Below are 17,813 nucleotides of genomic sequence, written 5' to 3'. Positions count from 1 at the left end.
TGTTGTAATTACAACAAACATGTAGTAGCAACTTTACACAGCTACTCACTCTAACATTATAAATGTGCGCTATTATTAGGCGCATATCCAAGTGTTTGTGTGGAAGCTGAAGTATTAGCATGCTTACTGCAAAACACAGGCCCTGTCCCTATAATGGCACCCTTTAAGGCAGGAACACACCAAGCCAACAGTCGGCCGTCGGGCAGTTTTTGTTCGTCGGCTGACTAAGTTTTCTCAGTGTGTTCTGCACCGTTGGCTAAAGTTGGTCCTCGTCTGCTTTTTTTCGGCCAATTCGACATGTGGAATCGGCGTCTGAGCTCATCGGGCCATCTGATCATTCTGATTGGCTGTTCAGCTACTGCCACCTGGTGGTTCGGAAAGGAATTTCTTCTTACGCAGGCGCAGAACGGACATGCTACTTGGCTGTTGGCTGTCGAGCATTGGTTTGGTGTGTCAGGCCAACTTTGCACACAGACGCTGCCGACATGAACCAACCCCACAGTCTGCTTTCGTCGCCACTAGTTCGTCGGCGTCGGCTTGGTGTGTTCCTGCCTAAACACTCAAGGTCTTCCTACAAGTCCGCACTTTCATGAAGTAATGGAGCCTTTGAATGGCGGGAAGAAGTCTGCTGCAGGGCTCTGCAAAATGCGCATGGAGGGTGCATATTGACTGCAAAGGGGGCACTCATGAGCACCATTTTGAAACCTAAAATGACAAATGGGACACCCTGTGATCTCAGACTTAATGGACACGCTCACGTTTCAGCCATTGTAAGTCCACAAGACTGAAAGTGCCTATGAAGTGTGCCATTTGGGACAGGGCCACAGAGGCGCCGGTGCGATCGCTTGCATTTTTTCCTGATGACAACGAAAACAACTTAAAATACTTTATCTTCTTTGGTCATACAGATAAAAATAATACATAAATACATAATACTTTGATTTGTGTGCACTCACAATAACAAGAAAACATTGTGCCTTTGTAAATTAAAGAAAAGCAGGATGCATTTTCTGCCGTCTCTCTCTGTGAACTTGAGCTCGTCAAAAAAGTAAACTAAAACTCAGTCTATTCTTGCCTCACAGACATGAGAAATATATCTATAGAAAGCTTGAAATGTCAAGTGATTGTCAGCCAATTCAAGTGGAAAACAAAATTCTCAGATCATGTAATCCGTATGAAATGTGCAAATAGGCGCGTCCACTGCTATGAGACTATGACAAGTCAGCTTCGTTGACTTAATCTCTGCAGCCGAAAATACAGAAAACGTTATCAATAAATTATTAAAATGTTTAGACAGTCTCCTTGCTGTTTTTTCACGACACATTCAAAACCATTACTTTTGCAGATGCCCTGTGGCAAGCTTTATGTGTTTGCTTGAACACTGATTAGGCTATATATAGGCAATTAAAGACACATTATTATGATTTATATGGCTTATTAATATACACATGCGATTAGTTGTATTTAATCGCTCAAATTAAAACAACTTTTAGTCGACTAGAAAAAAACTTTAGTCGAAGGCAGCCCTATAATTGCATTTTATATTGCATATTAATTTACATTTCGCAATTTTTTCTGTTTTACTCAGAAACACGCAATAACACGCAATTGTGAGTAATAAAGTCAGGATGGTGAGTTATAAAGTCAGAATTGTGAGATATAAATTCACAATTCCCCTCAGAATTGGACTTTATAACTTTCAATTTATCTCTCTCAAATTCTGAGAAAAGAAGTTTGCAAGAAAAAAGATAAGAAAAAAGTCACCTTTTTATTTTTTTATTCAGTGGCAGAAACAAGCTTCCATATATAGAAAATATAAAAAATAAAAAAAGTCTTTTTACAAATAATTTCTAAATTTGGCCTATTTTTACAGCAAATGTACAAAAAGAAAAACCTTTTTCTTTATATATTTCTGTAGGCCTATACATTTATTATACATAACTGGACTTACAATGTACTATCAGTTTACAGAAAATTACATATTAACTTGAGTGATTTTTTTTTTTTTTTGCCTGCATGTTGCTATGTGGGTGTTTCTGAGTGGTTACTAAGCGGTTGATTACTGACCCAGTTCAAAAAGAGCCCAAGATTCTTCACCCTCAAGTGATATAGTGATGTCTAGATGTGACTCAAATGCTCCTTCAGTGTAAGATTTGTTTTCCACATTTTTAAGTCTGATTGCTTAAAGTAATAGCACATCTCTCAACAACAAGATCAGTTTGATCTTTCACAAATGAGTTTTTGCTAGGCACTTGCGTTACAAAAGAGGAAATGAGTCAATGAACCATTTTCCATTTTGGTCTAATCTTCATCACTGTTCTTTGCAATGATGGTTTCAGAAGCAGCTCTCTCTTTCTCTTCTTGAGAGCCAGTAAAAAGACACACACACACAAAAACCCTGCTCTGAAACCCGAGCCCTGAATAAACCATACTACTTCCTCCTCTCAGAGAAACAGAGAGGGAAAAGAGGGGGAGAGTGACAGAAGGAAGTGAGAGGAGAAGAAGGAGAGCAGGAGAGGGAAAGGGGGTGGGATGTGTGGATGGAGAGAAAGAAAAGGGGAAAAAAGCAGAAAAGTTTTCCATTAGAGGCAGATCCTCAAATAAACTTGACATAAAAATATGCTGACAAAGAGGAAAAAAGAGAAGTGCAGACAACTGTTTGCTGACCCTGTATATCTGTCTTACTAATGGGAGACTTTAATCTCTTCAGAGGGGCTTTGCCTTTTATATACGTCACAGATTAAAATTGGCCAAGCATGAAGATGAGAGAGCCAATGCTTTAAAAAAAGAAGTCTTCCAATGAAATGTAACGCACATCTTTTATTGCTAACAGCTGTATCCTTTCTTTGATTCTTTAGAGGTGAAAAAGACATATCTACAGACCTGAATATCATAGAGTTGGGACTTTGACTGAAGCTAGCAGACAAAGAAACAGTTTTTGTAGAAACCGTTATACTTTTTTTTTCTGGCTTTTTATTTATTTATTTATTTTTGATGAATAGAAGTTCAAAAAAACAGAATTGATTTGAAATAGAAATCTTCTGTAACACTACGTCCTTACTGTCGCTTGTGATCAATTTAATGCATCCTTGCTGAATAAAATTGTTAATTTAAATTTAATTTAAAATGTCATCATGCAAAAATTGTGTTAGAGGACTTTTTTTTTGCAAAATCTTATTGACTGATCTTTTGTTTTTTCTGGTTGGTTTCTAGGTTGATCTTTACTAGCCCACTTCAGAAAGAGCCCAAGATGCTTCATCCTGAAGTCTCTGTCTATGAGCGGGAAAATGTAAGGGCTTTTTCAGATCTTTCAATCTAATGGATGAAACAAGCTCACGCAATTCACATATGAACACACACAGAGACGAAGAAAAACATCAGCTATCATTTCTGCTCTGACAGACACAAGACCACACCGAACACTGTGAGTGGGTGTTAGAAATCAGGAATGGTGAGAGAACATTGTGCTTGGTACATTTTTCATCTTCAAACCAAACTTCAGCTGGTAAACCTTAAATCCCTTCTGGCTAGATCACTTCCCATAATGTTTACACATTAAGTCAGTAGGTGGAGAGTAGGCAGATTTTTGTTATTTTGTTATTGAAAACATTCAACTACATAAAACTGCATTACATTACGAAAGCAATCCTGCCGAATGCATTTTCGACTCTGGGGTGCTGTTTGCACCTGGTGTTAAGATGCGTTTTGGTCGATCGAATTACAAGTGGTCCACCTGTAATCCGATCGACCAAAACACATCTTAAAGGTGCTAAAGAGGATCTTTTCATCGACTGAGAAACCAAACACTTACTGAGTTTTTGAAATGAGTGCATGCGTAAGAACACCCCCTCTCCTTTCGAGGGAATGCCACCCAAAACTCGTAAACACTCGTATTGGAACACGAGTGTTTACCACCAGCATTCGCTGTATCATGTTAGTGGATTCATTATGTCGGACTCAACGCAGGTAACTCATAATCTGCAGTTGTTACTCCTGTCTCCGGACAAACACATTGCATGCGGTGCCTGTGGAGTGTGGAAAGTTACTGGAGCGCGCAGCCGCGCTCGTCTCTCACAAGGAACGTCACGGCCGTGATTGACAAGCCAGAGGGCCAATCGTTTACGCAATGATCGCGTTAATGCGTTAACGATTGGCTTTACCTCGTGCACAGATGATGTATATTAATATTATTGCTTTCAGTGCACCTAATAAATAGTCTTTTATCAGTTTCAAGTAATATTGCAAAAATGTATAAAACAAAACATCCTCTTTAGCACATTTAATACCAGGTGTAAACAGGGCCTGGAAGTGGTCTAAAGTGGACAAGCTCAAAACGTTTTACACCCTGTTTACACCTGTATTTATTGCCGTCCACTTGTGATCCAGGTGACCAACATGTATTTTAAAGGGATAGTGCCCATTGACTTCCAAATACTATAGTAGTCAAAAGGGTCCATCAACAGTTACAGACATTCTTCAGAATATCTTCTTTTGTGTTTAGCAGAATAAAGAAATTCATGCAGGTTTGAAACAACTTCAGGGTTTTTGGGTGAACTATCCCTTTAATACCAGGTGAAAACAGGGCCTGTAGTATTCTGGTTTCTAGAAATAACACAGATCTCTCCTTTAATGTGAGTCCATGTGATTTTTCACCCAGCTTTCACCCACCTTTCTCCAGGTATCTGGTTGCTTATATAGAAAAGTATTAGCACACCTCTCCACAACAGCATAACATCACTCAAGCACTTGTCTGAATTATTTGTAGTTTTGGAACCTGTGTTTTTGACATTAAATCGAAAAGATAAACATTTACACAATTTAAATGATAAATCATTTTTGTCTACAATTGAGTACAATGAATTAGAATTCACTAATCATCAACTGATGAGCAGTGAATAAATCAAGTGCAGTAAATCATTTATTTTTAGCCCTATGTCTCATTAACTGTATGATGAACTGCCCTGTTATCACCTCAAATCAATCAGACTTATATCACAGTGTGAGTCCAGCAGATTTAGCCTGTAATAATATATTATACACACACATGATCTCAGCGCTGCAGCTCAGTGGTGAAGAGCTGAGCTCAGCATCCAGCGGTTAGAAGCAGCGACACGCGCCAAGCGCCAAGCGTCTTTCCAGTAATAACCCACACATGGCATGGACACGTATGCTGGGATTCATGGACCTCTCATGAAGCAAAACTGACAAAAAAAAAACCTGGTCTTTCATGGAGATCAGAGACATAGAGTGACCCCAAAAAAGTATTTGGGCACAAAAAAAAAATTGAATGTCATTGCATTGAATACAAAATATAAAACCTACACTATTCCATCCGTCCATCCATCCGTCCATCCATCCATCCATCCATCCATCCATCCATCCATCCATCCATCCATCCATCCATCCATCCATCCATCCATCCATCCATCCATCCATCCATCCATCCATCCATCCAGTAGTCAAAGCATTTGTCAGTTGCATCTTGTTCCGTTTTCACAACAATTCAGTCTTTTTTTAATATAAAAGTCTTCACTACTGACTGACTCCCTCATCCTTTGCCGCCATCTGATGGCGAAATAATGTAACTTCTGTTGCTGTTCACAGTCAGGGACTATTTTTTTCCGGCAGATGGAAGACTTTTAGTGAAAGTTTACTTCATGAAAGTTGCACTGATACATATTTTTGGCTTTAATATTTGTATTGTGTGGTAACCGAATATGAATATGGTAATTAAAGCTTTGCATTTACCATTTAATACTATCACTGCTTTTTGTAACAGAAATTTAGAATCGTTTAGAAGAAATAGGAAAATAACAATGGTGTGCCACCCATTTTAAGAAACCATGACACAGGAAGAAAGCTTACTTTCCCACCTAGAATATAAGTGTATGAGTTATGTCATTGTTATGTTGTTGTCAGCCTTTATTATAGAATCATTTACTCTGGAGTCTGTCGCCCGCCGAATAGTCTGCTTCCTATGAAAAGCTGCTTAAACAGGCAGAGCAGCTCAGCATGTCAGCTTTCCAGAGCACCAGCACGGCTCCATTGAATTCTCAAAACTTACAGAAGTATGAAAGATTGCTTCCATTCTGTTTAGGGAAAAAACAAATAAACAAAACTCATTTCTCAGCCTCTTTCATGTGTAACTCAACCCTCTGCTTTTTTCTGCTTTGCATTGCAGAAAATATTTGTCTTTTTCCGCCTTAACTCATAAATTCCCCCCCCCCTTTTTTTTTCTTTCACAAGAGCTGAAATCGCTACCAGATGTGGATGCAATCTGTCCCTGTTGCCATGACAACCGCTGAGTTCTGAACAGGCGTGTAGCTGCGGGTCCACTGGCTGATGTTCAGTGACTCTGATGGTCCTGCTGTTTCTAAAGACCTGCCACTTTTGAGAGGTATGTTTATCCGGCATATCCGGCACTTGATTTGTCATATCACCTTCTCTGAAATCTCATTTGTCTCTGTGGTCGCAGATGACGGTCATAATATCGTAGCTTGGAAGTTATTTGTAAGCAGTTGCTTATGAAATACTTGTTTTGTGAATACTTTCAGGAATACATTTTGATTCCTGGAATAAGCATAGTCTAAATGACTTTTCCAGGACTGGAGTGCTGTTTCAGTTGCAGTGAGGAATCATACCTCTACTGTACCTGATTTCTAATGTAGAAAAAATAATGGTATATTACTGAAATTGTTAAATATTTATATATAATGGCAGTATTTTAAATTTTTTAATTAAGTGCTGATTTTAAATATAAATCAGTGTATTTCAGTATTTTCTTGAGAATCTAATCAGATTCAATTTTGAGAATAATTAAAATGATGAATAATGAAAAAATAATGAAAATAATGAATATACCTACTCAGGTAATAATTAAAAAACCTACTCAGAAGTAAAACATCTGGATGTATTGCAATGAGAATTTGTGGGGAATTTTACAGGTGCTGGTCATATAATTAGAATATCATCAAAACGTTGATTTATTTCACTAATTCCATTCAAAAAGTGAAACTTGTATATTATATTCATTCATTACACACAGACTGAGATATTTCAAATGTCTATTTCTTTTAATTTTGATGATTATAACTGACAACTAAGGAAAATCCCAAATTCAGTATCTCAGAAAATTAGAATATTGTGAAAAGGTTCAATATTGAAGACATGTGGTGCCACACTCTAATCAGCTAATTAACTCAAAACACCTGCAAAGGCCTTTAAATGGTCTCTCAGTCTAGTTCTGTAGGCTAAACAATCATGGGGAAGACTGCTGACTTGACAGTTGTCCAAAAGACGACCATTGACACCTTGCACAAGGAGGGCAAGACACAAAAGGTCATTGCAAAAGAGGCTGGCTGTTCACAGCTCTGTGTCCAAGCGCATTAATAGAGAGGCGAAGGAAAGGAAAAGATGTGGTAGAAAAAAAGTGTACAAGCAATAGGGATAACCACACCCTGGAGAAGATTGTGAAACAAAACCCATTCAAAAATGTGGGGGAGATTCACAAAGAGTGGACTGCAGCTGGAGTCAGTGCTTCAAGAACCACTACGCACAGACGTATGCAAGATATGGATTTCAGCTGTCACATTCCTTGTGTCAAGCCACTCTTGAACAACAGACAGCGTCAAAAGCGTCTCGCCTGGGCTAAAGACAAAAAGGACTGGACTGCTGCTGAGTGGTCCAAAGTTATGTTCTCTCATGAAATCAGGGTCCCAGAGTCTGGAGGAGAGGCACAATCCACGTTGCTTGAGGTCCAGTGTAAAGTTTCCACAGTCAGTGATGGTTTGGGGTGCCATGTTATCTGCTGGTGTTGGTTCACTGTGTTTTCTGAGGTCCAAGGTCAACACAGCCATAAACCAGGAAGTTTTAGAGCACTTCATGCTTCCTGCTGCTGACCAACTTTATCGAGATGCGAATTCATTTTCCAACAGGACTTGGCACCTGCAAACAGTGCCAAAGCTACCAGTACCTGGTTTAAGGACCATGGTATCCCTGTTCTTAATTGGCCAGCAAACTCACCTGACCTTAACCCCATAGAAAATCTATGGGGTATTGTGAAGAGGAAGATGCGATATGCCAGACCCAACAATGCAGAAGAGCTGAAGGCCACTATCAGAGCAACCTGGGCTCTAATAACACCTGAGCAGTGCCACAGACTGATCAACTCCAAGCCACGCCGCATTGCTGCAGTAATTCAGGCAAAAGGAGCCCCAACTAAGTATTGAGTGCTGTACATGCTCATACTTTTCATGTTCATACTTTTCAGTTGGCCAAGATTTCTAAAAATCCTTTCTTTGTATTGGTCTTAAGTAATATTCTAATTTTCTGAGATACTGAATTTGGGATTTTCCTTAGTTGTCAGTTATAATCATCAAAATTAAAAGAAAGAAACATTTGAAATATATCAGTCTGTGTGTAATGAATTAATATAATATATAAGTTTCACTTTTTGAATCGAATTAGTGAAATCAACTTTTTGATGATATTCTAATTATATGACCAGCAGCTGTATTTAAGCAAATTATATGTATTACTCTTTGAGATAATTAGATCATTTGAGTAATATAATTTATTAATTCTTATTTCTCACTTTTAATTTAGTATTACATTCCATTACTTTTTAGAGAAAATGCTTTGATAGTCTTTACTTTATTTTACTTTAGTTTAAGCAGAATTTTACCTAATGCTGATTATATTTATTTATTTTACTTGATTATAATTTATTAATATAATTTAAGAAATATAATTCGTTTTGTTTTTATTATATTTGAGATGTATAATTTCTAATTTTTGGAAAAAATGCTTGATGGTCTTCAATTTATTTCACCTAATAATCACTTTATTATTTATTTATTTATTTATTTTACTTGATTCTAATTTAATAATATAATTTGAGAAATATAATTAGTTTTTTCTTTATATGTAAATTTATAATTTTTAAATGCTTGATGGTCTTCAGTTTATTTTAAGCTTAATTTTCACCTTATACTCATTATATTTATTTATTTACTTGATCATAATTTATCAATATAATTTGAGAAATAATTTTTTTCCCTTTACATTTGAAATGTATCATTTCTATTTTTTTAGAGAAAATGCTTGATGTTCTACATTTTATAAAGTGTATATTAAAATATATATATATATAAATAAATAAAAATAAATAAATATATATATATATATATATATATATATATATATATATATATATATAATATATATAATATATATAAAATATAAGAGAAATTAAAAAAAAAAATAGTGAGATTTACTTTTTTTTTTTTTTTTTTTTGGTAGTCAGATCTGCCTTAACTATCATCACTCATGGCTTTTTTAAGCCATATAGATACTGAAACAAAAGTCTGTATGTAATTGAATGTTTAAAAGAAGCTCATGTCAGCAGTGGCATGACTTTGGAAATGTGTGCGCGTGTATGTGTGTCTGGATGCTTAAACATCTCTGCTTTCAATTACAGATCACATGATCTTCCTCGTCTGTGTTGCCTTTTGCCCACGAAATCTTGGCTGCTTTCTTCAAGCCCTCCTCTCTTCTCTCTTTAAAAAAAAAAAAAAAAGAGTGAGAAGATGGAGTGCAAATACGCAGCGCATGATGCTTTAACTTCAGGGCCCCCTCGCACAGACTTCCAACTGTTCCTGTATGAAAGGGGCCGTTGTGCCAGTAGAGGAGCTCGCCAGTTCAGTCCTCTGGGCCCTTTAGATTTGATGAGCATATGACCACCGTTGCAACAGCTACCGCAACGAAAAAACCTCCCCATGATCCCCTGCTCAGAGCACAGAGGCAGCCAGGAGGCAGCGGAAACTGTAAAATATCATTTACTGAACGGGAAAATGGATAGGAGAGAGAAAAATAGAGAGAGTAGAGTGTCATTTATAGACAAAATGAATCATCCTCACTCTTGTAGCATGAGATCTTTATTATCTCTAAATGATAATTATTTTATTTTCTGGGTAATATAGTGGCCATTATTCATTGTTATTTTGCTGGCCACATAAAAACTAACCAACGTGGTAGATCAAAATTGAATATCAAGATGATTGTAATGTGCTTTTTATATTTCCATTATTTGTCCTCCAAGTTTTATAAGCTGTTATGAAGCAGTAGGCCAGTTTAGCACCCGCTCGAAAATGAAAATAATACTGATAATGCTGAGTTTGATTCATTAATTGATTCATCCATTTGAAAAGTTTGATTCATTTAAATAAATCACTGCTGCTGAACTGTCAGATTCAGTGAATCGGTTCAAAACACTGATTCAGCTATGCAGGTAGTCCCTGCATATTTTACATGCTTCAAAATATTTTGTAAATATATATATAATATATATATATATATATATATATATATATATATATATATATATATATATATATATATATATATATATATATATATATATATATATATATATATATATATATTGGTAAATATTGCATTATTATTATTATTATTATTATTATTATTGTGCATTCTTATATTTGTGCATATAAATACAATGAATAAATGTCATTTCTTAATTATAATATATTATGTTAATTTAGTGGACTTTTTAGGACTTTTTTTTTAAAACTATATTTTACTTCAAACATTTTGAATCTAATTGGCAACAATATTTTTTTTTAAATAAATGATGAAATTCTTTCTATTTAAAGCTGCAGTCCACTGAGAAATCGAGGAGTTAGGTCACCTTTAGGACCCAGGCGGTAATGCCTGATCAAAAGTTATCATGATGTCTTGTCTAATTATAACCTATTTCACTATTGTATAATGTTTATTACATTAAGTTCACAAACAACATGCTTGAAATATAAAATAAATGCATATGTATTGCATAATAAAACAAACTGGATATTGGAAACAAAAAAACACCTAATATAATGTAAGCTAAGTTAGCAGACTAATCGGGTAGATGTATGCTAGGCTAGTACGTAAGCTAACTAAAAACAACTGTAAGAACGAGAAATGCTTGTTTTCACAGTCTATAGCTTCAGTTATATACTAGTACAGGGGTAGGCAAGTTCGGTCCTAGAGAGCCGCTGTCCTGCAGAGTTTAGCTCCAACCCTGAAAAAAAAAAAAAAACCTTCAGCTGCCTATAGCCTTAGTAATCCTGAAGATCTTGATTAGCTTGTTCAGGTGTGTTTGATTAAGCTGTTTGGTTTCTCGCACAAACCGATCGTTTCATGTCATCAATGGACATCAGTGTGTCGTCACGAGCCGCAGAGTTTAATTTGGATTTGTCTGTGCATGTTTTTTTTTACTCTTATAGATGGTGTTGCCATTGACACACATTATACGGCTGACAGACTGCAACGGTTGTAGTTAAAAATCATCATTTGTGTTCTACTGAAGAAACAAAAGTCACCTACATCTTGGATGCCCAGGGGGTAAGCAGATAAACATCAAATTTTCATTTTTGGGTGAACTCTCCTTTAAAAGACATTAATGGTCATTATAATGCATTTAAAAATATATAAATCATAATGTGATTTTTGCAGGAGTTATAATCAGGCACTAAAAATACTACTCATTCGGGGTCCTAAAGGAAACGTGATTCCTGGGGGGACTTGATCTGTATCTCTTACCATTGAAGAAAGCGTAATGTCTAACTTAATCACGTGCGGCACCTCTCAGCCTATCGTGTCGCCATTCAAAACTCCTCCCTGCGTACCGCCAATGCCTACCGCTGTACCGCCAGTTAGCATTAGCCGTTACGCTTTTTTGGCTAAAGGTTGCAGGCTTGCCTTCCAGTGGCTTTGCTCGATTTCTCACCACACCGTAACTTTTGGCACTCTAGCAGTTGACAAACAGAACTTCATGTGTCTTGTGGAAGAACATTGTAGCCGGAGCTACTTCTCTCTGTTTATGTCTATGATGAGTCACGCAGGTACTGTGCTACTCCGCAGCGGTGCCGACCCGACCCAGTCTAAAATATTCTGAATATAAACACTTATTATAGGTGTACTGTAGTAATTCAGTATGAGACAAAAGTATGGTTTGGAAAATGGATTTCTGATGTACATGCTCATTATATCATTTTTGTAAATTTTGAACACAAAAAAGTTACGGACAACAGCTTTAAGGGAAAATGCTTAGACAGGCTATATTAAATACTATTAATGTCTAAAGTCACTATGTTGATAGATTTAATGAAGAGAGAGCCATTTGATATCTGTACCCTTGATATCTGTGATTCATGAGCTACAGGTTTGCTTTTATTTCAAATACGGTAACTTAACAACCACACAACAACAACAACATAGAAAGGTAAAAATCAAGACAAAATGAATGAACATAATGCGTGTTACTGATATTGCTCCTTGTTTAAGGCTGAGCTTCAGTCAGGGCTCACACCAAAGTCAGAGTAGAAAACCCAAAAATCTGTTATTCATACTCCCATAAAGTCATATACTGCAGTTGGAAATGTTCTGGAATCGTGCAAAAACGTGAAAAGTTGTTTTTTGTCATAGGTCCCGAGTAATGAAAAATTGAACATGGGGTAACATGCATAGATAGCTCTCACTGATCTCTCACTGACCTCTGCATCATGCAGTTTATCGTTCATAAAAAAACAATAACATCCACAGAGAAATGTGAAAAAATTCTTTTGAGAGTAAACAGAACGATATTTAAACATTAAAATCAAATGTACCTGATGCTTGCACATAAAAAAAGAAAATGTAATCAAATTTGAAAACCAGTTCATTTGACACACACAAAAATATAAAAAGCAAAGATATAAGTTGTATAAGCACAGCTTACAAATGAAGGTAAAAATATTATTACAAAATATCTTAGCATGTAGAAAAATATAAGGTACCATATATGGGAATAGCAGTTACTGTACACCACAATCGAAAATCTGCTTTTTGTGAACCTGCTTACAAACTCTAAAATGCTGCAGGCCCAGATCGAACATTTAACCCTATGTTCTTTGTTCAAATATAACCGTCCAGTTATTCATGAACTCTTTTTTTGCATTCTGTTGGTGTCATCTTAAAAATATTTGCAAGTGCTATGGGGTTTTTCTGATAGCAAACTTCAAAAATAAACAAAAGCTGTAGTCATGAGCCATTATTGTGCATTATTTTAACACGGGAAACAATGTTAATGCATTGAACTTCCTGCAACTGTATAGTCAAGAATTAATAATTAATCTAATACCCTTCAATCTGACTTGTAGGTTGTATTATACTGGCATCTTTCAGGCATTATGATTGTTTCTTTGGCAGGACAAATAATTATATATAACTTATTATTGTGTTGCATAAACTTTCAGTCATGTACAGATAAGAATGTGATGTTTGCAAGAAGGCATAAAAAGCATTACTGATAATTTTAAGATTGTTAGTGGAAAAACATTAATTTAAGTGCTTATTTTAAATGCAAATATCACCAATATTTGTTCAAAACTGATATTGATATCCCAGAGGAGAGAAGTTATATATTTGCATTTATTTTGTGTAACTTTTAGGACTATAATAGTAGATAGAAAGTCTGAACGCCGGCATACCTGGACTAAAAGCCCTTAAATTGAAATTTTATGGAGCTTTTATCTGGCCTGAAAAAAAAAAAAAAAATGCATTACCGATTGTGGGTACTTTATGGGAAAAGGAAAACAAGTCTGTGTTCAAGGGAAAAACTAGAGTTTAGATTCAGCAGCAAAGATAGATGTCACTGTGGATTAGCAAAGAACTATCGTTTTCAGCTTAAAAAGCATAATGCTAGGTGAAGTACTGGTGAACGTGAACCAAATGACATGTCCTAGAAACTAAGCAGACAATTTTATCATTTACAAGGTATTGAATATACATATATGGCCTGAGTGAAAATTGAATAATGGCATCATTCTTCCTGTACCTTTTAAAGTACCTTTGGTTGATTCTTTACACAAATGAATACAGTGCTAAATACAATTTTAAGACACAAAAACCTGCAATTACGATAGCATTGGCAAATTCGAAACAATGGACTTTGAGTAATGCATATGTAAAATTGAGAGCATACAAAATGAGCTTATTACATTATTCATTTACTCTTCCTTTTTAATACTGTACACAAGCCACAGCATTGTTTCTGATTCCAGGACTTCAAAGAGTTAACGAGAACCACAATCCTTCCAAATATTAAAACCTATAAGCAGCTCGTCCATTTCAAGAAAAATCCATCCAATTCCTATATAAAATGTTTAACAAAGTTAGGAAAAACTGTACGTTTATGTTTTCAAAAAAACAGACGCACCAATGTGATCAAAGAGGATCTATTTGACAGTCTGAGGTGGCATAATGGCCGTCTTTGGAGTGGTTTTGCCTTCCGTCTCCAGTGTTCCCTCCTTTCCTTTCTTCCTTGGTGGTTTTTTGATGGGTGTTTTCTTTGGTGTGGCATCTCCTTCAACTCTGGTCCCATTAACCCCTTGTTTTTCGAGGCTTTTAGGTTCAGGAGAAGAGTCTGAAATAGGAGCCACCATCTTCTGGAGGTTGCTGGAGGTGGGAAGAAGGGGCTTGTTGGTCCCAGTTGCAGAGCGCTTGGTCTTTTGAGGAGGGGTGGGTTTCTCTCGGTTAGCTTGAGGTGTTGAAACACCATTGGGTTTGACGCCCACCGTGAGACCCTCGTTCCGATTAAGGCTTTGGGTCTTCTCCTTCAGCTGAGCCGCGAGGAGCGTGGCGGCCTCAGAGTTCATGTGTGGATGCATGATCTTTGGGCTCTTGGGTGGATCTTTGTTGGTGTCATTTGTTTTCTTGTCCGAGTGGAAGTTTCCAATCTTCTTCAGGGCATTCTGAAATGTTCCGTTGAGGTGCTCTATGGTATCCGAAGCTTTGTGAGATTTGCTTTTGCTTGGGGATTCGGGTCCATCTGCCTTCTTACTATCCTGATTCTTTTCTTTATTCTTGCTCGACTTCTCCTTTGACCGCTGCTTCTCATCAGCCTTTCCAGAACCTTCTGAGTTGTTCTTCTTCTTCTCTTTTTGTGGTGATGGAGTCTGGCTTTGCTCTGCTGGGTTGGTTCCGGATGTTCCGTGGATCCAGGAGACCTTCGGTTTGGTGGAAGGGTCTGGAGGACGAGGTTTCATCTTCTCTTTCGTCTTCTCCGGTGAAGCAGTGTCCTCCTCCTCTTTGGAGTGTTTGGAAAGGCGGGCAACATGGGCGTAAACTGCTCCTATGGTTGACTCAGAACCACTGGTGGAGCCCTCGCTGTCTGAAGACTTCAGGAGAGGTTGCTCACTCCCATCGCTGACATACTGTTTTGTTGTTTCTCTTGTGTCTTTGAGGGATGTGTACTCTCCTGCATCCTCATCATTGGGTGTCGATGATATTTCTTGAGCAGCGCTAGTATTTTGCTTCTCACAGCTCTCGTTCATAGTCTCTGAAAAAGGTAAATGTAAGGTTTAAGTGGAAGAGAAACATATCTCTATGACTGTAGTAATGTCTTAGTTCTAATTGTTAAACATCTCAAAAAGACTATATAAAATTAAAAGAAAAACTGATTGGCCATTTCCTGTGTGATTTAATGAACTGAAACTAATATCAGCCACGATTTTTATTTAAGACCTCTGTGTTGACATTTGTGACCCGTCACGGAAACCAGGGACACAAGTTGGCAGCACAACTATTGAGCAAACTGAGAAAGAAGTGTTTTTTTTTTTTTTTCAAAATTGGTGATTTTCGTTTTTCTGCAGAATCTGCTAGTTGAGATCATGAAGAAGCATCTCCGTGTTTTAGATAGCAGTATTGGTTTATTTAAAAGCGTACATTTTGAGGTTGAAATCGGCTTGTTTTTCAGAGATTTTATCTCGCAGTAGGGGCGTGTCATTGTCTGTTTGTATTTCCATACTGGAATCGGATACGCCGGCTTTTGTTTCTTTTGTTATTGCCGCCACCCTCCAAGGGAAGGTATGCAGTATGTATGCAGCGCTCTGGCCGGCTCTAGCTGATATCAAAATTTTAATGAAGATGGACGCCGCAAAGAATATCACAGACGAGCTGAACTGTGGCCGTTACACCGAAAATGTTTTGAATTACAACATACAGCTGGATTATTTAGCTGCGGAAAAAGAGCGGCAGGACATGCAAATTATTTGACATTTAGAGGCAAAAACATGCACAGTGCAAACTTCGGAGACGGTTACATCCACAAAGAAGACCAGTTACTACTTCTTAATAAGGATTTACTAATGTAATAGTAAATGTATCAGATTAAATTCCTACATAAGTAAAAGTATAAAGTATCCGTAGCCGTAAAATGTGCGTTATAAGTCAAAAGTAAAAGTATTGAAGAATTTAATGTACAGGATTTTTTTAATCCTTTGACTCAAACCAGGTCTAACCACTAACTGAGGTCTAAACCAGGACTATACGGTTATCACAGAATCCTGTTCAAAAAGTTCTAATGTCAAAAAAGATAAATTACTGACATTTACAATGCACTTTATCCTTTATTATTAATAGTATGCGGTCTGATTTTCCCATTGCGTCTGTCGTTGCTATGCAACCATGCAGCTTTACAGGGTATGGCTTATCTAAATGAGATGTAAATGAGCCCAATTGTCACTCCCAGCAGGTGAGAACAGGCAAGAACTGCAAAATCTTTAGGTCATTTTCTGCCCTTTGAGCTTTTTTGAGTGCCTACCTTCAAATGGCCACAAATTCTCCAAATATTATCAGATTTCCATGTGTTACACATCGTTGGAAAGCATGGAGACTACACTTTCAGTATCTGTGAATAACTCAAAATGCCCCAGAACCGACTTGTGTCCCTACTTTCCGTGACTGGTCACATTTGTCATTGTTTGATCAGTCTGCAGAATCTTACAAAATTTTATAGAAAATTGGATTCTAAAACACAAATTGTTTTCTAAATTATTCCTCATTTTGAATTTCAGGGGCATTTTTAGTATTATTTATATACTATTATAGCATTTATTCATATTTTTAATTACCTTTCATTTTTATATTTCCCATTTTTATTTTAATTGAAGTTTTTTAAAAATAATTTTATCATCTACTTTTGACATTTTTATTATTTTTTTTAAATTTCTGTTTAGCATTTTTTTTTTTCATTTCAGTTTTAGATTTAGTAATTGTAGTACTTAAACACATTTTATTTCATTTTTTTAAGGCAACATTTCTAATTTTCATTTACATTTTTTTAACATTTAATATTTAATTCTGAACATAAACTTTGACTATACTGATTTATATTTAAACAAACTAACTGAGCATAGTAATAAACATCTAGAATAAAATAATGAGCCCTCCTAAAGATTAGTGTATGTGTATTACCAGATAGAAACACCACAACTTCACATCATCATGGAAACTGTACTTTGCCTTAAAATGCTTTTATATAATTTTCCAGCAATCTCCCACACCAATGTTTCTGCAGAAAGTCCTGAGTCACATCCTGAAAGCATTGCATCTGCTGACTTGGCCATTTATAGTGTTTGCTGTTTGTATTAACTCAATGCACGTGATATAAGCACCCAGAGGCCAAGCGTTTACCACAAAATGGGGGTCATTTAATAAAATTGTCAGGAGATTTCTTAACTCCCTCATCTATTTTCCATGTTGCACAAACAGATGGCTTATCTGCACTAGTTCCCGCTCACCTTCATGGGGTATGCAGTAAACAGGCCCATCTTCGCTTGTCTCGAAGGAAGAGAAGGACTCCTGGGAAGACCATGATGGAGAAGGCTGGTCCACCACGGAGGGTGGCTCGATAATACTGTTGAAGGTGTTTTCAGGATCGTGGTGGGTGACTAAGGGTTTGGACAAGAGGAAAACAAACATAGAGGTCA

At 36.6% G+C, this 17,813-nt stretch overlaps 1 protein-coding gene and 1 long non-coding RNA gene across 2 annotated transcripts in view; one reads left to right on the top strand and one right to left on the bottom strand.

The window, feature by feature from the left end:
- Positions 1-6,269: 6,269 nt before the first annotated feature.
- Positions 6,270-17,716, top strand: LOC137034462 (uncharacterized). Its single transcript, XR_010896947.1, has 3 exons — positions 6,270-6,397; positions 11,289-11,406; positions 17,596-17,716. It is a non-coding gene; the product is annotated as an uncharacterized lncRNA (long non-coding RNA).
- Positions 12,118-17,813, bottom strand: part of scarf2 (scavenger receptor class F, member 2) — a 33,359-nt gene continuing 27,663 nt past the window's right edge. The window contains exons 10-11 of the mRNA XM_067407389.1: positions 17,625-17,774; positions 12,118-15,382 (exon numbers count right to left, since the gene is read on the bottom strand). Of these exons, the coding sequence (XP_067263490.1) occupies positions 14,280-15,382; positions 17,625-17,774 (1,253 nt within the window). The 3' untranslated portion in view covers positions 12,118-14,279. The remainder of the gene's footprint in view (positions 15,383-17,624; positions 17,775-17,813) is intronic.

Source organism: Chanodichthys erythropterus, chromosome 13, assembly GCF_024489055.1.
Source record: "Chanodichthys erythropterus isolate Z2021 chromosome 13, ASM2448905v1, whole genome shotgun sequence".
NCBI lineage: Eukaryota > Metazoa > Chordata > Actinopteri > Cypriniformes > Xenocyprididae > Chanodichthys > Chanodichthys erythropterus.
Note: the sequence above shows the minus strand (reverse complement) of the source record. Positions and strands in the feature narration are given on the sequence as shown.